The 26,636-nt window shown below is 41.0% G+C and overlaps 1 protein-coding gene across 1 annotated transcript in view; it reads right to left on the bottom strand.

Annotated features, from left to right (window-relative positions):
- PPFIBP2 (PPFIA binding protein 2) overlaps positions 1-26,636 on the bottom strand; it is a 207,821-nt gene that overhangs the window by 108,274 nt on the left and 72,911 nt on the right. The window contains exon 3 of the mRNA XM_074955092.1: positions 22,070-22,284. Within this exon, the coding sequence (XP_074811193.1) occupies positions 22,070-22,284 (215 nt within the window). The remainder of the gene's footprint in view (positions 1-22,069; positions 22,285-26,636) is intronic.

Consider the following 26,636-nt stretch of genomic DNA (forward strand, 5'->3'; position numbering starts at 1 on the left):
TGAAACTGGACAATAAAGAACTCCACATGAAGAGAGAATTATTTTGGACAAAAATATTTTAAAAATTGTAAGAAGTTAAATGACAGGATCCAAGTCATGTCAACCTCTGAAAAAAAACAGGATGCCTTATGAGTACCGAAGTTATGTTGCATCAAGTGGCTTGGGGAGTGGGGTTTTCCCCCTTGCTGAGTCAACAATGACATCCTCCCACCCATGCAGGTCTCAGGGCACTCACACAGATGCCCATTGCCTCCAGGTTCCCCAGCCAAACTCTTTCTGACTTTAGAGGGAATTCAACAGCAGAAAGAGGGAACCCATGCCCAATAACATTGCCGGCAATGGCACCACCATGTGCAAGGAACAACCAGGAGTTTGAAGCAGTATGTTTCCTTGAAAGACAACTCTTGTCTGGCTCTGCCTCATTTAGCTACACCTCAAAAGTACAGACGCCTCAAGTAAAAATCTTCATCACTGGAGATTTTTAAGAGCAGGTTAGACAAAACACCTGTCAGGGATGGTCTAGATAACACTTAGCCCTGCCATGAGTGCAGGGGACTGGACTAGATGACGTCTCAAGACCCCTTCCAGTCCTCTGATTCTATATGGAGGAGTTTCTGCAGTTGGAGGGGTGAGAGGAGTGGTGCCATGTCATCTCAACTCAGACAGACTTTGGCCAAAGGAGCTCTGTCCTATATCCTCCAAGGCAAAAAGCAGAGGGGGGATAATCCAGGTTGCCAGCTCTGCTTAAAAGTTCCTTTTTCTTATTTAAAGCCACATGCTGGGGGAAATGTGTAAGACTTCTAAAGAATGAGTGATGTTAAGAAGTGCTAGTATGATTAAATGCACAAGCAAACCTCTTTTCAGAGTAGCAGCCGTGTTAGTCTGTATCTGCAAAAAGAAAAGGAAGATTTGTGGCACCTTAGAGACTAACAAATTTATTTGAGCATAAGCTTTCGTGAGACTAAATTTGTTAGTCTCTAAGGTGCTACAAGTACTCCTTTTCTTTTTGCAAATACAGACTAACACGGCTGCTACTCTGAAACCTCTTAGTAGTTCTGCAGTTCTTGACATCTAGAACAGCTACGGTTGCGAAGCCTCCAGGATTGGCCTGGAGTCTCCCGGAATCGGCATTGATCTCTCGGTGACTACTGAAAGCAATCCAGGAGATTTTAATAAGAGATTTTAAGAAAATGACATTACGTCATGCTGGGGCGGGGAAAAAACTTCCCGGAATAGCTTCAGTCAGAGTTGGCAACTCTAAGCACAGCCTTCCTATATTTGCCCATCTTATCAACTCTCCGTATCACTTAAAATCTCATAAAAACTCTCATTTCTCATGTGTCTATATTATGTATCTTACATAAATTAAATATGACCGTATGTGACAACCACCATCTTCGCTGACATACTGGGGATCTCTGGAACAGAAACCATGAACTGTTACAGCTTGAGATAAAGAGATCTGAAAGTTCTGAAACATATTTTCATGCAGGACAACAACAGTTAGTTATAATTTTACCTTGGGCTTCAGGTGTACATTACATGGTACTACTTGTGTGGAACCAGACTTTCCAAACTTTATCCATTTCAGATCATTTTCCAAACCTCCCTCATTTCAGATCATTTTTAAAAATAACTTGCCACTGTTTAAAAGCTTTCAACACCCCCGCCCATTATGCTTTTAATTAGTCAATTAAACCCAATCATAACTTCTTTAAAACTTCTCACATTCAAAATGTCACTGCTTGACAGCAGTGGAATCAATTAATTATGCTCAAGGAAAGTTGCATTACTCTGCTTATTACTGTCTAAATACAATATTCACAGACAGGTGAACAATAGTTCTCTTGATATAAAAAATATTTTAAATTACTAACATACCTTATTCCTGTCCAATGATTTGTTTCAGATTTCACGTAACTGCGCCTGATTTTGTCACAGTCATTCTTCCTGACTAAAAGGTAACAGGGTGACTGAATTTCTAGTGATCTTACACTCAGTCAGCCCCTTATCAGCTAGGAATGTTGACAAAGTACATTCCAAACAGTCACATGCTTGCTTTTATCCTGTCACCTGCATGCTGGATTTTCTCTCCTGTTTGAGCTTTGGCCCTAAAGAGTTTCAAGTAGCAAATGAATAAAGCAGGATACAAACCAAATGTGTTAAGATTAATCAGCGTATTTTTTCATTTAACTAGGAAGGTGGGCTGGTTTCTATGGGGTGAATAGAGATGAGATGGTGGGAAATGTTACAGTTTGGAAGTATTGTTCATGAGGTTACTATTATATTACTCCATTATATCTGCTGTTAAGAAACCAATGTCAACTTCTAATTATTCCTTTTTTTAAAAATTGAACAGGTAGTCCTACATTCAATTCAGATCATTCTTTTCTTTTTTGGTATTTGATTTAGTATTTCACTTGAGCAGTTTCAGTTTTCAAGAAACTATCACCTATATCCCCCCCAAAACAAAGGACACACATCAGATATGGGAATATAATCTGAAACATTAATCTTAAAAAAACAACAACAAGGAGTCCTTGTGGCACCTTAGAGACCAACATATTTATTTGGGCATAAACTTTCGTGGGCTAGAACCCACTTCATCAGTTGTATGGAGTGGAAAATACAGGAGCAGGTACAAATACATGAAAAGATGTGAATAGCAAATTTCCTGTAGTCCATTGTCTGTAGCCAGAGACCACCGAACAAAATGCCCTCCCTTCCCAGTGAATTCTCAGAAGAGACCCACTGATCACAGCTGCTGCTGTTACAATGTCAACTCCTCCACTCTCAAAACAGATCAAGAGAGAGATCGACATGAATGTCTTGCCTAATATATAATGAATGGAAACCACACTGCTAATACCCTGTGCATTTCTGGCTATTTACTAATCTATATTCAGAAGCATTAAATTTGCTTTTACAAGCAAATACTCTTTTAATCCCATATCAAACATTAAACAGACTTGCCACAAATACATTTCTAAATCTACTAGGATCAGTGTGCTCCAGGCTCTTATTTATACCTCCTGCAGTTAAGAGGCCAATGTTGTCATCTAATTCCAGAAGTGGAAGGGAAACAAAAAGCCATAGATCCTGCTGGGGTTGGGGAGAGAAGGGAGTGCTTGCTTTATTTCATGTTTGTCTTCTCTAGAGTTGAGAAACTGGCCATTCTTGGCAGGATTGTTCTCTTACCAACCTCATTGAGGCCCTGTAGAAAGCATTACATGTTTTGAAGCAAACCCGTTATAATGTTTTGTGATGGCACCCAGCAAAAATGTTTGTGGACTGTGCTCCTATTGGAGCCGGCTGCCATATGTGGTTGGAGAAAGGGGGAAAAAACAATACAGTGATTCAGGAACTCTATGTGCATGACTCTAGCCCTCAGCAGATCTGCAGGGGAGGAGGGGCGGGTATCAGGTCTGAGGACAAATCACATTGAAATGGAGCATACCAAAATTAAATTTGAAGTGGGAAGTTTTAATGAAAACTAGGAATTGTTCAAGGATATCCTACTGGATGTCCAAAAAGCCATAAGTCCACAGACAATGAAAAAATTACGCTGAACAAGAAAGAGGCTTGGTAAAGAGGATTATATATATAAATAAATAAAAAGATAGAAAAAAGGGGAAGTAAATGGCAATGAATACAAGTTAAAAAAAAGTATGCTATTGATAAGGGAAACCAAAGAAATCAATGAAATATAAATGGCCAATAGGGGTAAAGATAATAAGGTGGCATTTTTTAAACATATTAGCAACAAGAAAAACCCTACATCAGGTATAGGTCCATTGTTAGATGCAGATGGTAAAACTATAAATAGTGATGTAAAAAAGGAGAAATATTCATAGATACTAAGGTCAGAAGGGACCATTATGATCATCTAGTCTGACCTCCTGCACAATGCAGGCCACAGAATTTCACCCACCCACTGCTGCAAAAAACCTCTCACCTATGTCTGAGCTATTGAAGTCCTCAAATCATGGTTTAAAGACTTGAAGGAGCACAGAATCCTCCAGCAAGTAACCCGTGCCCCATGCTACAGAGGAAGATGAAAAACCTCCAGGGCCTCTTCCAATCTGCCCTGGAGGAAAATTCCTTCCCAACCCCAAATATAGCGATCAGCTAAACCCTGAGCATATGGGCAAGATTCACCAGCCAGATACTACAGAAAATTCTTTCCTGGGTAACTCAGATCCCACCCCATCTAGCATCCCATCACAGGCCATTAGGCCTATTTACCATGAATATTTAATTACCAAAACCATGTTATCCCATCATACCATCTCCTCCATAAACTTATCGAGTTTAATCTTAAAGCCAGATAGATCTTTTGCCCCCACTGCTTCCCTTGGAAGGCTATTCCAAAACTTCACTCCTCTGATGGTTAGAAATCTTCGTCTAATTTCAATCCTTCAAACCTTCGTCTAAACTTCCCAATAACCAGTTTATATCCATTTGTTCTTGTGTCCATATTGGTACTGATTTTAAATAATTCCTCTCCCTCTCCGGTATTTATCCCTCTGATATATTTATAGAGAGCAATCATATCTCCCCTCAACCTTCTTTTAGTTAGGCTAAACAAGCCAAGCTCCTTGAGTCTCCTTTCATAAGACAAGTTTTCCATTCCTTGGATCATCCTTGTAGCCCTTCTCTGTACCTGTTCCAGTTTGAATTCATCCTTCTTAAACATGGGAGACCAGAACTGCACACAGTATTCCAGGTGAGGTCTCAATAGATATATCTATTCTGCATTTAGAACAAAGCAGGAGGATGTATCCAGCCTGTATGATGATGTGGATGGAACTGAAAGTTTACTATGTAGTGACAAAGAAAGATGTGAGGCAGAATCTGCTAAAATTAAAAACATTTTGAAGATCAATAGGCCTAGATAATTTACACCCAAGAGTCTTCTGAACTACTAATGATAAAAAATAACAAATCTTGGAAAACTAGGGAAATTCCCAAAGGATAGGAGGACTGCTACTGTAGTTCCAATATTAAAAAAAAAAAAAAAAAGTAAAAGGCATAGGATGACCAGATGTCCCATTTTTATAGGGACAGTCCCAATATTTGGAGTTTTGTCTTATGTAGGCCCCTATTACCCCCTACCCCATCCCGATTTTTCATACTTGCTATCTGATCACTCTAAAAAAGGGATGATTCAGGAAACTACAGACCAGTTAGCATGATTTTAATCCCAGGTAAAATAATGGAATGGTTAATTTGGGATTCTATCAGCAAAGAATTAGAGGCTAAAAAACAAAAACCAAAAAAAACCAAACACAAATGCCAGTCAGCTTCATTTCATGGAAGGAAGGGCTTGTCGAACAAGGACAGGATTACAGATCTGGTTGATAAAGGCAACGTGTTGCTATAGAATAGTTGAATTCTTCCAATGCATTTGACTTAATACCACATGGCATTTTGATTTTAAAACTTACATTATATGGAGTTAACAGGGCACACATTAAATGGATTAAATTTGCTCTATTGACAGATCTCAAAATGTAGTTGTTAATGGAGAGATATCAATAAGTGGGACTGTCATAAATATAAAGGGAAGGGCAAACCCCCTTAAAATCCCTCCTGGCCAGAGGAAAAATCCTCTCACCTGTAAAGGGTTAAGAAGCTAAAGGTAACCTCACTGGCACCTGACCAAAATGACCAATGAGGAGACAAGATACTTTCAAAAGCTGGGAGGAGGGAGAGAAACAAAGGGTCTCTCTCTGTCGGTATGCTGCTTTGCCGGGGATAGAACAGGAATGGAGTCTTAGAACTTTTGCTCATGCTCAAATAAATTGGTTAGTCTCTAAGGTGCCACAAGTACTCCTTTTCTTTTTGCGAATACAGACTAACACGGCTGTTACTCTGAAACCTGTCATTATGCAAGGCACTGCATTTAGCCGTATGGAGTGGAAATCTATCAACTGCATGAAAAAACTTGTACAGATACAGACAGACATCATCTTCCTTTCCAAATGCAAACAGATGGACATCGTACCAAAAGGACTGAAGGTAAAAAATCCATTACAATCTACATATCACACAGACTATGCTGACAGCCTGTGCCACACGCTCTCAAAGAAACTGCGGAATCACCTGATCAACGTCCTCTACAGCAAACAGGGAAAGATTAAGAATGAGCTCTCAAAAATGGATACTCTCATAAAAAACCAACCTTCCACACAAACTTCCTCGTGGCTGGATTTTACTAAAACTAGACAAGCCATTTACAACACACACTTTGCTTCTCTACAAAAGAAGGAGGACACTAAACTTTCTAAACTACTACATGCCACAAGGGGCCACAGCAATGGTTCCCTCAACCCACCCAGCAATATTGTTAACCTATCCAACTATACTCTCAGCCCAGCAGAAGCAGCTGTCCTATCTCGGGGCCTCTCCTTCTGCCCCTCCACCCCGCGAACATGATACAGTTCTGTGATGACCTGGAATCCTATTTTCGACGTCTCCGACTCAAGGAATATTTCCAACATACCTCTGAACAACATACTAATCCACAGAGACCTCGCTACCAACACTACAAAAAGAAGGATTCTAGGTGGACTCCTCCTGAAGGTCGAAACAGCAGACTGGACTTCTACATAGAATGCTTCCGCCGATGTGCACGGGCTGAAATTGTGGAAAAGCAGCATCACTTGCCCCATAACCTCAACCGTGCAGAACAAAATGCCATCCACAGCCTCAGAAACAACTCTGACATCATAATCAAAAAGGCTGACAAAGGAGGTGCTGTTGTCATCATGAATAGGTCGGAATATGAACAAGAGGCTGCTCGGCAGCTCTCCAACACCACTTTCTACAAGCCATTACCCTCTGATCCCACTGAGAGTTACCAAAAGAAACTACAGCATTTGCTCAAGAAACTCCTTGAAAAAGCACAAGATCAAATCCGCACAGACACACCCCTGGGATATTCTATCTGGGATAACCCCGACCTGGGATATTCTATCTACTACCCAAGATCCATAAACCTGGAAATCCTGGGCGCCCCATTATCTCAGGCATTGGCACCCTGACAGCAGGATTGTCTGGCTATGTAGACTCCCTCCTCAGGCCTTACGCTACCAGCACTCCCAGCTACCTTCGAGACACCACTGACTTCCTGAGGAAACTACAATCCATCGGTGATCTTCCTGATAACACCATCCTGGCCACTATGGATGTAGAAGCCCTCTACACCAACATTCCACACAAAGATGGACTACAAGCCGTCAAGAACACTATCCCCGATAATGTCACGGCTAACCTGGTGGCTGAACTTTGTGACTTTGTCCTTACCCATAACTATTTTACACTTGGGGACAATGTATACCTTCAGATCAGCGGCACTGCTATGGGTACCCGCATGGCCCCACAGTATGCCAACATTTTTATGGCTGATTTAGAACAACGCTTCCTCAGCTCTCGTCCCCTAACGCCCCTACTCTACTTGTGCTATATTGATGACATCTTCATCATCTGGACCCATGGAAAAGAAGCCCTTGAGGAATTCCACCATGATTTCAACAATTTCCATCCCACCATCAACCTCAGCCTGGTCCAGTCCACACAAGAAATCCACTTCCTGGACACTACAGTGCTAATAAACGATGGTCACATCAACACCACCCTATACCGGAAACCTACTGACCGCTATTCCTACCTACATGCCTCCAGCTTTCACCCTGACCACACCACACGATCCATCGTCTACAGCCAAGCTCTGCGATACAACCGCATTTGCTCCAACCCCTCAGACAGAGACAAACACCTACAAGATCTCTCTCAAGCATTCTTACAACTACAATACCCACCTGCGGAAGTGAAGAAACAGATTGATAGAGCCAGAAGAGTTCCCAGAAGTCACCTACTACAGGACAGGCCTAACAAAGAAAATAACAGAACGCCACTAGCTGTCACCTTCAGCCCCCAACTAAAACCCCTCCAACGCATTATTAAGGATCTACAACCTATCCTGAAGGATGACCCAACACTCTCACAAATCTTGGGAGACAGGCCAGTCCTTGCCTACAGACAGCCCCCCAACCTGAAGCAAATACTCACCAGCAACCACATACCACACAACAGAACCACTAACCCAGGAACCTATCCTTGCAACAAAGCCCGTTGCCAACTGTGCCCACATATCTATTCAGGGGACACCATCACAGGGCCTAATAACATCAGCCACACTATCAGAGGCTCGTTCACCTGCACATCCACCAATGTGATATATGCCATCATGTGCCAGCAACGCCCCTCTGCCATGTACATTGGTCAAACTGGACAGTCTCTACGTAAAAGAGTAAATGGACACAAATCAGATGTCAAGAATTATAACATTCATAAACCAGTCGGAGAACACTTCAATCTCTGGTCACGCGATTACAGACATGAAAGTCGCTATTTTACAACAAAAAAAACTTCAAATCCAGACTCCAGCGAGAAACTGCTGAATTGGAATTCATTTGCAAATTGGATACAATTAACTTAGGCTTGAATAGAGACTGGGAGTGGCTTAGTCATTATGCAAGGTAGCCTATTTCCCCATGTTTTTTCCTATACCCTCCCCCGCAGACGTTCTTGTTAAACCCCGGATTTGTGCTGGAAATGGCCCACCTTGATTATCATACACATTGTAAGGAGAGTGGTCACTTTAGATAAGCTATTACCAGCAGGAGAGTGGGTTTGTGTGTGTGTGGGGGGGTGAGAAAACCTGGATTTGTGCTGGAAATGGCCCAACTTGATTATCATACACATTGTAAGGAGAGTGATCACTTTAGATAAGCTATTACCAGCAGGAGAGTGGGGTGGGAGGAGGTATTTTTTCATGCTTTGTGTGTATATAAAAAGATCTTCTACACTTTCCACAGTATGCATCCGATGAAGTGAGCTGTAGCTCACGAAAGCTTATGCTCAAATAAATTGGTTAGTCTCTAAAGTGCCACAAGTACTCCCTTTCTTTTTGCGAATACAGACTAACACGGCTACTCTGAAACCTTAGAACTTTTAGTAAGTAATCTAGCTAGGTATGCGCTAGATTATGATTTCTTTAAATGGCTGAGAAAAGAATTGTGCTGAATAGAATGACTATTTCTGTCTGTGTGTCTTTTTTGTAACTTAAGGTTTTGCCTAGAGGGATTCTCTATGTTTTGAATCGAATTACCCTGTAAGGTACCTACCATCCTGATTTTACAGGGGTGATTCCTTTACTCCTATTTACTTCTATTTCTATTAAAAGTCTTCTTGTAAGAAAACTGAATGCTTTTTCATTGTTCTCAGATCCAAGGGTTTGGGTCTGTGGTCACCTATGCAAATTGGTGAGGATTTTTACCAAACCTTTCCCAGGAAGTGGGGTGCAAGGGTTGGGAGGATTTTGGGGGGAAACACGTGTCCAAACTACGTTTCCCAGTAAACCGAGTTAGAGTTTGGTGGTGGCAGTGGTTATTCCAAGGACAAAAGATAAAATTAATTTGTACCTTGGGGAAGTTTTAACCTAAGCTGGTAAAAGTAAGCTTAGGAGGTTTTCATGCAGGTCCCCACATCACAGCAGGTACCCTAGAGTTCAGAGTGGAGGAGGAACCTTGACAGGGACTGTGTCTAATAGAGTCCCAAGGGGATCAGTTCTTGGTCCAACACTATTTAATATTTTCATCGGCACTCTAGACAATGATGTAAAATCTTTGCTAGTGAAGTTTGCAGAAGATAAAAAAACAGTGGGATAATAAATAGAGAGGACAGGCTACTGTTACACAATGATCTGAATCACCTGGTTAAATTATCACAATCCAGCAAAATGTCTTTTAATTCAGCCAGAGGCAAAAGAAAATACATTCAGAAACTAAGAGCACAGATTATGTGAGGTTTAATGAGCTCAATTTATTCAGCTTATCAAAGAGGAGGTTGAGAGGTGACTTGATCACTGTGTATAGGTACTTGCACGTGCAATAGATCCCTGTAAGAGGAGGCACTTCAACCTTGTTGACTAGGGCATAACAAGATCCAATGGCTGGAAATTGAAGTTAAACAACTTCAACCTTGAAATAAGACATTTCCTACCAGTGAACATTGGAACAGCTTACCAGGGAAGATGGACGACTCACCATTGCTTGGAGGTTTTAAGAGCAGATTAAATATCTTTCTAAAGGATTTGCTTTAATCCAGCTTCTGAGAGAAATTCCACAATCTGTGTGTGCAGGAGATCAAACTAGATGGTCATGGTGATCTCTTCTGGCCTTTGACTCTGAGAATCTATGAGTCCCCATGTTCACCCTTTTCCTTCATGGGCTATGGGTAGGATGGGATTGCCTGTATAGTCCCTTAATACGCTCATAACACATGCAGCTCTGCATTAGGATAATGGCTATAATCAAATCCCATGCTTCAGGGCTCCAGTCAGCTGCCTACAGAAGTCGGGAAGGAATTCTGCCCCCAATCCACACTTGGTAGTGAATGCTGGATATTTTGTTCCCACCTTCTTCTGAAGCAGAGATTGCACACAGCTGGACCAGTGATCTGAGGCCCCTATCTAGATGCCTAGCTGGTGGGTCTTGCTCACATTCTCAGGCCATACTGACTACCAGATTTGGATTTGGGAAGGAATTTCCCTCTCAAAGTGGCTTTGACCCTGGGGCCGTAAGAACCCATGGACCTAGAACTGAGGTCTGCAGGAAGATGCTGCTTTCTTGGTTACCACCGAGAGGTACTGAGACGCTAAACCCTGCAGCATGTCCCATTCTAAGGGGCCTGAGCAACAGTGCTCTGTGATTTCCTGATTGGTTGGCACTCCCCATATAAACCAGGATGCCATTTCTGGGTATTGTCTGAGCAATGCAGCCTCTGGTGTTCTTCTGCACTAGACCCCGCCCCACCACTCCTTGCTGAGACTTGCCTCCAGCTCTTGACCTAGGCTTGGCTCCAGACCCTGATCTCTGGTTTGCTGTCTTTGGCTTATGACCATTGGTGGCCCTGGTGAAACACCCTGACCCAGCCCGACCCCACTTCTCTACTCATGCTTTCAACTTGAAACAGACTTGGGCCTGCGATTTTGAACTGGCCAGGCCCCAGATTGGTCTTTGACCTTCAGCCCTGATACTGAGCAGCTCACTCTGTGCCATAGGCCACCTACCGCGAGCCCTGACAAGGTTTTTTCACCTTCTTTTCTGTAGCATAGTTTGCCTGCTGAGGTCATCCGGGCATCTCACCTAATCAATTCCCTGCCATTACGGGGGCCTGGAGATTGGTGCCACCTTGGTCTCTTCCTATGGCATACATTTTAGTGTTTGAGCTAACTATGGTCTTTCATCTTAATAGAGGGGTATTTGGGTGAAATTTAAAGCCCTGTGATATAAAGGGGTCAGACTAGATATTCTAATGGTCTCTCCTGGTCTTAAACTCTATTGGCTTCTGCAGGTCTGGAAGAAAAGAAAGGGGCATACTGTCCAGTAACTGACCCTTTCCCTGATCAGTTTTTAAGATTAGTTAAAGACAGCACTTGCTGATTTGGCTTTGATAGTGCCTGTTTATAATGCACTTTATAAAACAAAGGCAATTGAGCCCTTAAGATGAAAAACAACCCAAGCCCATCAGCCTCTGCAGATATTATTAAAACAGGCCTATTCAGCACAGACACTCGGCCTTCCAGATATTTCAAGAATTCAGATGATGGTCTCCGCTAGACACTTGCCCAGCCTACTCAAAGAAAATTAGTCAAACAGGCCAGCTCCAGGGAAGGGAGTTGTAGGTCAGGGAGCCCATGTAACCAATCTCTCTTCACCACCTTAAGCATCACCATTAGCCCGTCCTCCACCCCCTACTTCCAGTGCTTACCCCTCCTACTGCTTGGGCTGGGCAGGTCTTAGAAGTTACATATATCTTTAGAGACTGGGGGAAAGCAGGTCAGGACCAGGTTTCACTGGTAGGTTTTGAACATGAAAATGCCATAGGCATCCAAAACCCCATGTCTGCAGCTAGGGAGTGGTAAAGGGGTGTGGTGCGTCTCATCAGTAGAGTGGAAGTGTGAATGTGCTGAAAAGGAAAATCAGGCCATTTGAGCAAAAGGCAGCAGCCTTTTTACATGTGGTGGGAAATGACTGTAGAAACATGAAAAGGCATCTCCAACAGTTGGTTCTCAGCCATTTGGTCAAGACCAAGTGACACTTCCTAGATGACGAGCCCAACACAAATGATGTACATTATAGCATATTTGGACCAAGCAGCAGCAGAAAAGAGAAGCAGCTTGTCTCTTTGGCAGAAGGAGAAACAATTTTGATTTTGGAACTAAAACTCTGAAGTGCTTATTTGGAGTTCTGCATGTGGAAGCATCAGTGTGTAGCCAGGACAAATAAGACTTTTAACTTGCAAAGGACATCAAACAGTTTTTTTAATCCTTTCCTCTTTTCTAAGCCAGCATGATTAAGACAGGCTCCTATTACATATGCCGGATGAAAACATAACTTCTCGAGCAGGTGCAGGAGACTTTGGAGCCTTTCCCAATTGCAGGTCATACTATAGCATAGCTCTCTAGCACCATTAGGCCTTTGTGGTAGTTCTAGCAATAACTGGCTCTCTTCCTTTAGTTTACATAAAGAAAATATCACCAGTGCTTGCAGAGAAGTTACTATTTACTTGTTCATTAGCAGACATTTTTACATTCTTGACCATTTCAAACATTCTTTGCCACATACTGAAATACACTTTCAGACCCAGTCACAAAAGGAGCTACAATTTACATTTGAGGTTTCATTAAATTTACTTAGAATAAAAAGGTAGAATATAGGAAATTTTAATACTTAGCCTCGGTGTAAAATTACCTTTTAAATCAAATGTAAAACTCCTGTTATGGACATCCAAAACCAGCAGGTCTGCTCCAGCTAGGGAAAGGTATGTCTATATGGAAAATGTGAACTTGGAAAATGTTTGATGAGACTAATGTACACATTTCTGCTACTAGTCTGACTTACCGGGTCAGGCTTGCAGTATTCAGCCTGACAGGTTTCCATGTACTACTGAAATTATGAAATATATAATAACTGACATGATAAAATGGATTGTGTTAAGACTATAATAATTGCATTTTGAGGCTTCACACACCCTCATGTTTTACAGTTTATTTTTTTATTTTAAAAAACTGGGCAAAGGCTTACCTACAGTATTTTATTATAACTTGGCAGGGAATGACACCTAGTTTCTAGATATGTTTTAATTCTAGATTCACTTTGCGCTAACTAAGAAATAATAAGTCAGTCTTTTAGAGGACTTGGAATTACCAATACTTAGTGCAATAACATTTATATAAATCCTGTACCTAGTGCAATGATTATTAATTATACTGTATCTTTATTATGCTATATCAGGCAGTAATGTGATCCTTCCTCCAACAAAGTGAGACAGAGTGCAGGCTGGGTTATTATCATCTTAAAACATTCACTCCAGTGTTGTATAGGAAATAAAACAACTTCAGCATTTACCCAGATTGTAAACAAAACCTATCAGCATATGAGTCCTGTTTTATTTATGTGTTTCTGAGCTACAATATTTAGGTTTTTTAGCTATTTAGTACTGGAAAGATGACAAAACCTGAAAATATATTTAGCTGGAACCAAACTTGAAGTGCACCTCCATAGGCAATGTTATGCTTTTGGCCTGAATTATAAGATACTGTTAACACAATATCTCCCCCAATAAAGATATCTTACAGATATGACAGGCCAAATTACTCAAATACATTTTGTACAGATTGAATGTCTGAACGACAGCTGTAAGCAAGAATACTTTAGGTCTACACTGTTTCTATACAATTCCAGTAAGATCTTCAAATCCAGTACTGGATATCCAGACACAGATTTTTTTATCATGGCTATCTCTATTTCACACTTGTGGCACCCCTACTTTTTATCTAGTTTTCATGATCTAATAAAATAAATCCCTCCTTATTCAGCCCTTGATAGATAACAATTCCTTCCACAAAAGCCTCCTCTCACACACAGCAAATTACTTTTAAACCTCAATATCTGTACAATTAGAGCAGTGCATCATACTATGTTAATAGGAAGAGCTGGAAATTGCAGTGGCAAGATCAGATGATATATAAAATGAAGAACTGTCAGCAAGTGGAGCTTTAGGCACAAGGGGAAAAGAACTTTTACACATTTGTCAGCTGCTTATTGCAATGGGAAAAAGACACTTAAGACAACAGCTGAGACTTTGATACCTAGGATTTGTCCAGATCCATTATTCAAAATCCTTCTAAAGGCAAATGTGCAATTGCTATCCCCCGGGGCATTCTTGAAAACACACAGAATAGGCCCCGCTACAAGTCCTATGAACTAATGAAGAGGAGGTTTTCCAAATGGGGGAGGGGAGAACTCTACATTTTTATCATAGACACCCTAAATCTAGTTCTGACCACTGTGAATCCCCCTGCTCAATTCTTGGCAGGAATTCTGAAAGGTGGTCATGTTGGGACTGTGGGACAGCACTGCTGGCTAGAACATGGGTGCAAATAACTGTGGAAAAGCAGAATCAATGTTTCCTTTTTGAGGAAACATCTGAAGAGAGCCAGTTTGGCCCCACTGGTTGTAAGATGACTTCTAACTTGTGGCTTTTGTTTGCATAGTGTTGATTTTTTCCTCTCTCTGCTGAATAGCTAGTACAGTAAATTATTGCAATGTTAGTTTCTAAAGATTTATCATTTCCATGCAGAGCAAACCTAGAATAAATTATATCTGTACTGAGTACTAAAGTGTCCACATCAAGCCCTTACTGTTTATATGGGGGAGTCAATGCTGTCTGGCATGCAGCGATAGCTGAAGTGTAAAAACACTCCTACCACTCCTCCTCTCCCCTGACCACACTTCTTAAGGGCTGTTAGAAGAGTTGATATAGCAGCTCTATACCTACAGAGGGGGGAAATTCCCCGCTGGCCAAATCTGCTGACTTTTGAGCCAATTTGTGCTGGGAGATCAATGAAAAGGAGTCATAATGCATCACAGAACTGGGTTCAATTTTTGTTTGTTTGTTTGTTTTTTTAAAGTACAAAAAAGTGCTATTCAGAAAAGGTACTCCAGCATTGTTTTTTAAGTCAGAAAAAATAGATGAATGAAAATGAATGCAAAACGAAGGCTCTCTTTTACTCTCCAAAGTCTCTCTGCAGGTCAGTATTCAATGTCATGTGTGCTAATTCCACTTGGTACTAGGGAAATATAACTAAATTTAGATTCATGATGCTTCTCAACAGTTAAGTTCTACAGTCAAGTTGTTTCCGGATATATCAGTCTCGATTGGCACTACACAGAAGAGCGTCTATCCTTATCCCAATGTGGGAGAGTCAGCTGCAGATGAAAATTTATAGAAATGTATAGAAGTTTATTTTTTTCCTTAAATCAGCCAAAACCTTCAAATCAAATATTGATATTGTATGCAACTCACTTAAAAGGGCACTGATGAAGCTAAAATAAATTATTTTTGAAAAAACAGAATTCCTTTACCTGTGTTATTGCTAACATCTTAGATCACTAAAATAAAACAAGAATTTTGAACCTTTAATTTACTTTACACTATTTATGCACTTCACTTATTTGCATTTCTCTCAGCTTGACCAATGAAAACTGACAGGTCATTTTATAACTTCCAATTATAGTTTACAGATTAGTAGGCCAAAAGAGACCACTGTGATCATCGAGTCTGACCTCCTGTAAAACACAGGCTTTAGAACTTCCCTGCATTAATTCCTGTTGAACAAGAGCATATCTTTCAGAAAAAACATAGTTAATTTCACTTTCAGGTCCTCATGTACTAATACAACTCTGCAGTGTCTGAGTTCTGAACAGGGTAGTGTTTTCTTGATAAAAAATATTTCTGTAAAAATTTTATAAATAAGTTTGAGGAAAACATTATTGGCATCAAGTTTGGTAAAAGCTATGTTTTACAAAATCCATATTTTGGGCCAATTTGACCACACAGTGTCCTTTAAATTTCTGTACAAATAAGAATGATCTATTTCCAGTGGACAATATTATAATTATATTAATCCTTTCCACCTATACAATGACACTCACCCAAATATCTCTCTGACATGGCACCCCATATTCGTCACAATGATCTTATTATAATAGGATAATGGCATAATTATGATGCATTTTGTACAAGATAAGTCACGTGAGGTGACATGGAAAAGTTTTGATTTGCTGAATATGAATTATCCTATTTGTATGCATGTATCATTTTTGTACCTGAAGTAATGAATATTGACTACGTATCCGTATTTCAAATGTAGTTACACCTGGGTAACAACCACTAGACAAGATGCTTTCAGTCTAGATAGCTGGCTGGGAAGGGCCTATTCAGGGCAATGAGCCATTAGGGAAAACAATAGGCCTTAGGAGAGAAGCTGTGCCTTGTTCTCTTCACAATGAGGGAGAGGCGGAGCAGGTATTAAACCCGTACACTGGCCAGATTTGACCAGGGCAGGACAGTACTGTTCTGGGGTCCCAGGCTGGGAAGCTGGTGGTTAGAGAGCCTGCATGTAACTGCAGCTGGGTGTGTCCCTTACCACCAGTATGAATGCTGGTGAAAGTGCAGGCTGGAGGGCTTTGCAGCTTGTCACAGCAGTACAGTGCGAGAGGGAGCCAGGCTGGTGGGTCAGAGGGCTCAATGGTACCCCAGTTCCAGGTGGCACCCCAGGGGGAACCCATCACAATCTCCAGGTGCTTTGCAAAGCAGTAATATCCCAGTGTTATGGGCTGAGAATTCTGAAAAGTCCATCTCAGTTGCATTTAGAGAAGTGGGGAGCAGAGGGATTTGGCAGCAAAAACCAGTTCAGCAAAGTATTTAAGCACATGCAAATTTTAAATTTTGAAGTCAATGGGTCATAAACTCATTTGTAAACTTAAGCTTGTTTTTTATTCTTTTGCTGAACTGTGGCCTAGTGGTTTGATCCAAAACCCAATTAAGTCAATGCAAAGACTCCCTTTGACTTTAATAGGCATTGAATGGATCCTCATTAAAGAGCTCTTACTGGTAGATAAGTACTAGCTAAGAATGTATGGGCAGGCTATTCTATTTAATCTGTTGAATGGGATATTTTTAATTAGTGTGGAAGCACCCAGAGTAATAAAAAGGCACTTGTTACAAATTAAGAGTAGATGAAATAAAATAAATAAAATTATTTAAAAAATACGTATAGTATTTCGGATTTTTCTACTCTGTTTTTTTCCTTAGCATCTGGTAAATAGATTTACCAAGTTTGCCAGAGTTACATTTCTCAAAGTGAATATGGTCAGGAAAATATTTCCATGTTTTCAAGAGTCAGCAGCTTTCTAATGGCCAACGTACAACGCTCTATGATGAAGTGGTTTAAACTAACTACAGACATTTTACAATCTATGAAACTAGATTGTCACTCATGTTAAAAATCATGTGAGAATTATACTTAGGTGAAGTGGATCCAAACCTTCTTAGGGGAGAAATGCATCTTTGCAGAGCCTAACACACAAAAAAGCATTAGCAGTGCAGAATTTCATTTGGAATTAGCAAAATGAAATGGTAACTAAATATGTATCATTTAGCTGACCAAGTCAAGCACTGTCAGTGGTTAATTTTTAATGTTGAAATTACTATCCGCTTTGTGATACGTCATTTGGTCCTTGCACTACTGAAATATTTAGTAATAACTGTGGTACTATATCCAAAATCATCTTACAGCCAGTCACCCATAATAATCTTAGCTTTCATTTTGCAGTGTGTCAGATACAAAGCATTTCTAAATGACACAGACCTGCTCACCCACAGGCACAGAATCTCAATACAGTTCTTACTAGTATTAAGTAATTACAGCTGTTCAATTAACACAGCTTTATTCCATCTTAACTTTGTCAAAACAATAGTCCTGTTCTAAATTTCAGAGAAAGTTGAGCCCTACTTAATGAGCTGCCTACATCTAATACACCCAATAAATTTCCCGTGAAACTCAGTTCTGACTTACCCTTCTCTGACATGAGGGTAGATTTGTCCCACAGTGTTTGGAATCAGAGTCCTAACAGGACTAGAATTTGAAGTCTAATAAAAAAAGCCAGGCCGGACTAGCTACACCTCTCTTCCTCGCTGTTTGAAAACCGCACTGACACAGCTTTTGAGGCTGTTACTTCAAGAACATTGTGTGCACCTGGCTTCTCAGTAGCATTCCTGTCTGTTATGCATTCAGCTAGTTCATACTAAGGAATCACAACTAGTTACACCACATCCACCTTTGGGATATGTTTTAAAGTTACAGAAATGTCAGCAGCTTCAGAAGCATCACTCCACACAGTCTCCACACTCCTAGTCTCAGGAACCTTGGGGTTCCCTGATCACAGGTTGAGAGAGAACAGGAGCCTTACGGTATGAGTGTGTGGTCTCAATACCTTTACTACTGCAAATGGTCTGTTTTTAGAGCCTTTCCATTCACTCTGATGGGTTCTGGGTCAAGCCCTTATTTTCATAAGTACAAAATTCATCTCTACAGGAACCATGAAATCACAACCAATTCTTTCCATAGTAAAGGATTAAAACAGACACTTACAAAAATGCAGGTTAGCAATGATGGGCATAAAACTTTTTGGTTATGTTATTTTGAATTTACACTCCATGAACATAAATAAATTCCACGGCAACCTAAATACCTACATCTTTAGCAGATACTCCCGAAAAGGCTACAGCTATAATTGGTTTAGATTTAAAAATAAATTAGTGGATTTAGTACTTTGTGACTGGTAGCCTCTATTTATTGATAGAACAGATATAGAGCATGGGCAATAGTCAGAAAGCTTCCTCCTCATTACCCTGCCAATGTGCTTCAATCCTATCCTGGAGGGACCAAATTGCATGGCCCTGTCTACTTTAGCACTTTGTAGCTGTAATTCACCACTGGGAGTATCAATGACAAAAGTGGCATTGTTCCATAAGTTGTAAGCTTTTCAAGGCAGGGATTGTTGTTGTTTTGTTACATGTTTATGCAGTCCCTAGCACAATGGGGCTGGGACCTGTAGCTGCTGCTGCAATAGAAATGAATAACAATGCTGTAAAGAGGACTTTTTTGGTCACTTTCCATTGTCTATCCCCACTCTACATTACTCAGGAAGATCTGAACCAGTCGCAGTAGGGTTAGGAGACCCAGAAGTGAGAACACCCATAGCATCTAGGGGGAATTCTGGTTATGAATTTTGCCAGTGAGACAACAGTTGAGTCTCAGTTCCTATTCAGTTACTGACCTTTGCTGAACAAAAATGCCAATTGTGAGGTTTTGTTGCTTTAGTTTTAAATGATGATACACTCATGAGCTCTCCCATCGGCTTCACTACTCCAGCCCCTGTGAGTGGCAGTAGCTATGTCGGTGGGAGATGCTCTCCCACCAACATAGCGCTGTCCAGACCGGCACTACTGGGAGTGTAACTTGTGATTTATTCACCCCCCTGAAAGACACAATTTATACCGACATAAGCTGTAGTGCAGACATAGCCTTAGTGCAGAATGGCAGGCACTCTCTTGCGTACATGAAGCTTACTGTACCTGTGCTTCATAAACTGTACCGGCTATTGCTTTACTTTGGTATCAAATCCAGCCCTTTATGGTTTGGTTCCTGGCTATCTTGAGAGACCACTCTTCCTCAAATATCATGACAGGTTTCAGAGTAGCAGCTGTGTTAGTCTGTATTCGTAAAAAGAAAAGGAGTACTTGTGGCACCCTAGAGACTAACAAATTTATTAGAGCACAAGCTTTCGTGAGCTACGGCTCATTTTATCGGATGCATACAGTGGAAAATGTAGTGGGGAGATTTTATATACACAGAGAACATGAAACAGTGGGTGTTTCTAATAATGCTCTAATAAATTTGTTAGTCTCTAAGGTGCCACAAGTACTTCTTTTCTTTTCACATATCATGAGAGATGGAAAGATCACTTCGGCCCCTTTCAATCCAATCTTTTGATTTCAATGCTCAGGGCTGGAAGTGTTCTCAGAGTATGAGTCTTAATTCTGGATTTCATGTCCAAGTTCACTGAGCAGACCATGAGTTTGATGACTTCCAGTGGATGATGCACACTCATTTATTTGCTCATGCTTTTTCTTGATGCTTCACCAGAGCTGCCACCATAGAGTGAGAGAATGCAAAAGTAATTTCCAAAACAATCTGTCATTTTGAATAGGCTTCTGTGAGTCATGTATATGCCTAGACACAGGGTTAGGTGTGTTCTTAGAAGTAAGTAAAAACAAAACATGGTATGGAATTTGAGGATTAATATAATAAAGTGAAAAACATTAAAAAAGGAGAAATACTGTTCTGCAAGCAGAAATATTGTTTTACAAGAGACCCGAAGATAGATAGTACAAGTTACCACTAATCTGTTGGTTTTGAACATGGATAGCCCAGGTACTTCAACCAGATCAGCACAGTTCATGGTGTACTAGACAGGGCTGCAAGATTTGCAACTACAGATAATGATGTTTTGGGAAGGGAACTGTGGTTTCTGTTTTGGATGATTTCCCATATGGAGGAAACTACTATATGAGAAAACGTGCATTTGTTACAAGATTAGCATAAAACAGAGGAGTCTAAATTCAAAGGGGATAATACTCTCAGTATTATCTGCCTCACAGTGATGTGAAGTTTAATTCATATTTGTACAAGAGAGGAGCCAAATGCAAAATCCCAGATCCAAACTCCCCTGAGCTCTGTGGTTCAAGGCCAATGCATTTAGATGGTGCTATAAAAATGTAAAACCACTATATGGAGGACTAAATATTTATATTTTAATAAGTACTTTCCTTTACCGACCATTGGGCCAGGTCCTGAGAGCCTGAGTTCTTACCTAGGAAACTCAGCAGAAGTATACTTGAGGGAGGACTGAATAGAACTGACCTAAGGATTTGGCCGACAGACTCCAAAACTGAGAAATTAAATTTAACATTTTTAAAAACCACTAAATCTGCACCAACTTCCCTTTCCTTCCTTTCATAAGGTCCCACATAAAGATTTTCCAACCACAACACTGCACCTCTAGAGTATGCAATTCAAAGACAGGCCAGGCTAACAAAGACAAGCAAATGGCAGAAAGTATTCTAGAAGCCTTAGCACATATTAACAGCAGGACAGCTATGGTAGGTGATGCACATTGGATCAGCATCTATGGCCACAATTAGGAAAGAGCAAAATGGTTTGGTGGAGCCAATCAAAACCGTCACCATCCACCCATACAACCAAACCTTTCTGAAGCTTTGAAAACACTTGGTTAATTCTCACCCCACTCACCTAACCACCACATATCTGCAGCAGCAGGTCTTCTTGGGGAGGTGCATTTTGGCAGTTTACACCTATTTCTCCTCCCCCACCTACACTGGGTCTCTTCTTCAAGAGGTTGCCTGATGGCCTGCTCACCACTCCAGTGAGCCTCAGTCGCCTTAACTAGATGGCCAGGTGGCTCATTTCCCTACCTGCCTCCTAACCCAGCCTTGCATGCTCTGGTGCAGCAGGAGCAAACAGTGAATCTCTCTGGTATGCTCGCTGCTCTCCTCTTAGTAAACACAAGGGGTGCTTTGGAGAGTCAGGATACCTCTGAGTGAGGACACCACAATGCAGAAGGCTAGGAACATATGAGATCCCTTTAACCCTTTCCATATTAGCTGCCTCAGAAGCGCATGCCACTGCATACAGTCACATTCTGAACTAGGGACTAGAGGTGAAAGGTTCTGTATCCAGTTACAAATCCCAATTCAATTGTTTTTCTCCAGGTGAGGGCAACAGAAAGGGCATAGATAGAGGGGCAGCACTTTTAAACTTTCCTTTCCACCTCCTTCTCTCCATCCTCCTCCTCCCACCATAAAATGAGATCTCTACCACCTTCCTAGATCTTCAACCCCCAGGTATGCTAGCCTAGTACAGACAGCTGAAGTACACTAAGCGTTCTAAGGGCTAAAACTTGAGTAGACTGCGGCAGCTTGAATTCCATTACTAAAAGAATTGAACCACGAGATACAGGAGTCAATATTATTCCCCAACCAGATGGAAAAGTTGTTTGTGACGACTCACCACGTTTTCCTCCAGCCACTCCCGTATACATCTTGCTGTATCTCCCGGTACCTGATTCCGTAATGCTTCTCTCTCTTGAGGATCCTCTAGCATTTCTAGTGCCATCTTCAGGTCTTCTAGCAGACGCAAAATTTGGAATGTGCCCAAATATACTGATGGAGCAGGTGACACAATGTCATATATGCCATTTGCACACTCTGTGGCTGCCTTAGTACCTAATACAAGTAGAAAAGAGAGGGAGAAAAGAGATTTCTATAAAAATTTTTAAAGGTCTCCAATAAATATATGGATATAATTCGATGATACAATAATAGCTACACTTCAGATGCTACTCTATGGGTATTATTAACAATTAATGAAAAGGGAAATGACATCTTTCTGATAGCACTTACACATTTTTGAGTTAGTTGTTATTTAAACAGACAAATAAATGTCCTCTTTCAGAATGAGACAGAGGTGTAACATTCAGATCACTACATTTAAAAAGAGGATATTGGGTACAGGACAGATTTGCTAATGCCCCTTAAACACAAACCAAACCGCCTCCAAACCACCTGCAATTAACCTTTGCAACCATTAGATGTCACAATGTAGTTGAAAGACCCCACAATAGCCCCATTTCTCCTGTATTACAAAAAGGACTTTTGTTCTATTTTAGCAAGAAATCCAGGTGAGAACAGGTTTCATTACAATCATGACAAAAAAACCTAAGCTTTGGCAGAAAAAAAAAATCATAGTTAGCTATATAGATTGCTAGCAAATCCCTTCTCATCCTCTTAAAACAGAATCCAGCAATACTGAGAGAGAAATTCTTTCCTCAAGGCACAGTACATGTGCAACTCCACTAAAGTCTTAGCAGAGGGCAGAAGTTAGCTCTTAGATGCAGTCTTAAGTTCCAAAGTATCAGCTTGGTATTGATTAAAATTACCAAAAGATGGACAGGAAATTGGAACTGGAAAGAACCCATTGCTGATGTAATGCTTTCCTATCACTTAAAAAAACCCCAACAAGGTGGGGGTAGAAGACATTTCCCCATGACACGATGTAAATTTAGCTCATTCAGCAAGGCCCCCTCCCTTCATATGGTAATCAGGCATTGATTGGGTTGAAAGAGTACCAACTAAATGCAAGCCTCAGAAATTTGGATTGTGGCTTCAATGTGGAGGAGTTTGTTTTCCTTACACAGGAAAACTGGATAGCATCCTTGGCTTAGTAAAACACTTGACAGCACAGAAGATAGTCATTAGTAGTTTAAGCTCTCCCCCCCCTCCCCCGCAACAATGTGGGAAGGGAATGTCAGAAACAAAAGTGGCAGCAAATAAGGGCCAACACAAGGCGGGGAAAAACGTCTGTTTGTAACTGTTAAACTCCAGTTAGAACACAGGAATTGCCATACTGGCTCTTGTTCCATCTAGTCCAGTATCCAGCATGCAAAACTGAAAGAAACTCCGTGGTGAGCCATATGTGAGATAATCTGTTCCCCCATGAAACCTTCTCTTAACCCCCAACAGTTAAGAGACTGGCATAAACCCACAAAGTTTTTTTCTTCCTTCAAAAACATCTGCATTAGTATTTTGTTGTAATTCTGAATATTATATATATAAATGTTCAAGCCCTTGCTGAATCCTGATAAATTCTTGGCCTCATCAACTTCATGCATCAATGAGTTCCACCTTTTAATTATGGCTTGTGTGAATAAAAGGAAACTCTCATGAGAAGGGTCCCTGAAGAGGAACAGGAAATGGGGATGGGGTAGAAATAAACGGTAGGGTAAAACCCTCTGCCACAGTATCGAGGACCCAGCAGTCTGAAGTTATAGTGGTCCATGCGGGGAGGAAAACAGAAAAGTGGTTGGAGAACAGCAGGACAGACGGATACAGAATACCCTGTGCTCAGGTATGATCAGTAAAAATAAATAAATCCAAGCCTTTAATTTTGCTAAATAAAGTGTCTTCAATGCAATCGAATTTCTTCATCAATGACTCAGGGCCTATTCATCATTCATCACCAGGGGGCTATCAGGCTGGATCTTGCAAGGTACTGAGCATTCTAGCTTCCATGCAACAAAGCCCCACTGACTTGAAGTCTATGGGACTACTTACATTTTTAAAATTAAGCACAATGCTTAAGTGCTTTGATGGATTGGGGCCATAGTGCTCAGCACCCTGGAGGATCAAGCCTCTATATGGGTAACTTTCATTTTCTGGAATGGGAGCTAGACACACAGATCCCAGTGCATCATTGAGAGAACATAATCCTTCCTCTCCCCTTTCCAAACACATGCACACATTGTCCTCTTTTGTGCTGCTATTTTTAATCCAATTTGCTGTGGGTTGCCATTGCAGCCCTTTTTCTCTTTGATTGAAGGGGGGGAGGGGTAAACAAATTCCCCTGAAGGCAATGCCAAGGCACAGTTCACCAGGGAGAGAAGTGATGTAGAAATGTAGATGCTCATTCAACATTTTAATTCATACAGCTTCCTATTTTTCTGGCTGAACATTGGCAGGACTCAAACAGATCACTGACTTACTTCCTCTTGTTCAGTTCCTAAATATCTTTGTATTAAATAGAACATGCATTGTTCATCTGAAAAGGAGAATAGAAGAAAGAAACTGAAAAAACAGAACTAAAAACCCACAGGAACTAGTTTAATTAAATACGGTATATGTTCAATTTAACCATGTCCACACTAAAACTGCGAAGAGCACAAGCAAGTTACAATACCAGACAGAAAAGGAGGACTTGTGGCACCTTAGAGACTAACACATTTATCTGAGCAAAAGCTTTTCGTGTAGCTCACGAAAGCTTATGCTCAAATTTGTTAGTCTTTAAGGTGCCACAAGTCCTCCTTTTCTTTTTGCGAATATAGACTAACACGGCTGCTACTCTAATACCAGACAGGTATGTGAATGCAAGAATGAGGATCGCCTTGCAGCCTGAAACCTGATGAGGTGCTAGGATCAAAAAAAAGACTGCACGTGTTTTCCTACCATCCCCTTCTTGCTTAAAAACTCAAGAGGGGAAAGATATGGTTAAAGCAAAGGCACCTACGTGGAACTGGGGAAAAATGGGCTCAATTCCCAGCTCTGCCACACACACTCACTGGGTGATCTTAGGCAAATCATTTAATCTCTCTGTGCCTCTGTAAAGAAGGGAGAAATAATATTTCCTTTCTCCCACCTTATGTCCATCTTTAGATCGTAAGCTCTGTGGGGTAGGAATCTTCTGATACTATGCATCTATATAGCATCTAGCACAATGGGTTCCTGATCTTGGCTGGGCGCTCTGGGCACTAATGTAATACAAATATGTTTTCCATGTGGCTGTTTGTAAAGTGCTTTTGGGACCAATTCAAGTAATCTTTTTAGGGTTAACCAACTCCTTTTTTGGCCTGCATATCCCGATAGTGGATGACTGAGGTTACAAAGCTTCTGCACACGGTATTCAAAAGTGTGGGGACAACTGTACAGCATTTTCAGTTACACATTTCCTATTCTGTGAACTTAAAGCGTTTTGCAGTTCAAAGTTCTTTGGAGCCATTCAGCTAATTCCAGGGAAAGGTTGCTTTGGGGCAAATACATAACCCAGTTTGGAAAGGTTTCAGAGTAACAGCTGTGTTAGTCTGTATTTGCAAAAAGAAAAGGAGTACTTGTGGCACCTTAGAGACTAACCAATTTATTTGAGCATAAGCTTTCGTGAGCTACAGCTCACTTCATTGGATGCATACTGTGGAAAGTACAGAAGACGTTTTTATACACACAAACCATGAAAAAATGGGTGATTATCACTACAAAAGGTTTTCTCTCCCCCCACCCCACTCTCCTGCTGGTAATAGCTTATGTAAAGTGATCACTCTCCTTACAATAAAAAGGAGTACTTGTGGCACCTTAGAGACTAACCAATTTATTTGAGCATGAGCTTTCGTGAGCTACAGCTCACTTGCTCAAATAAATTGGTTAGTCTCTAAGGTGCCACAAGTACTCCTTTTCTTTTTGCAAATACAGACTAACACGGCTGTTACTCTGAAATAGGCTACCTTGCATAATGACTTAGCCACTCCCAGTCTCTATTTAAGCCTAAATTAATAGTATCCAATTTGCAAATGAATTCCAATTCAGCAGTCTCTCGCTAGAGTCTGGATTTCTGTTGTAATATTGCAACTTTCATGTCTGTAATCGCGTGACCAGAGAGATTGAAGTGTTCTCCGACTGGTTTATGACTGTTATAATTCTTGACATCTGATTTGTGTCCATTTACTCTTTTACGTAGAGACTTCCAGTTTGACCAATGTACATGGCAGAGGGGCATTTCTGGCACATGATGGCATATATCACATTGGTAGATGTGCAGGTGAACGAGCCTCTGATAGTGTGGCTGATGTTATTAGGCCCTGTGATGGTGTCCCCTGAATAGATATGTGGGCACAGTTGGCAACGGGCTTTGTTGCAAGGATAGGTTCCTGGGTTAGTGGCTCTGTTGTGTGGTATGTGGTTGCTGGTGAGCATTCGCTTCAGGATGGGGAGCTGTCTGTAGGCAAGGACTGGCCTGTCTCCCAAGATTTGTGAGA

This window comes from Natator depressus, chromosome 6, assembly GCF_965152275.1.
Source record: "Natator depressus isolate rNatDep1 chromosome 6, rNatDep2.hap1, whole genome shotgun sequence".
Lineage (NCBI taxonomy): Eukaryota > Metazoa > Chordata > Testudines > Cheloniidae > Natator > Natator depressus.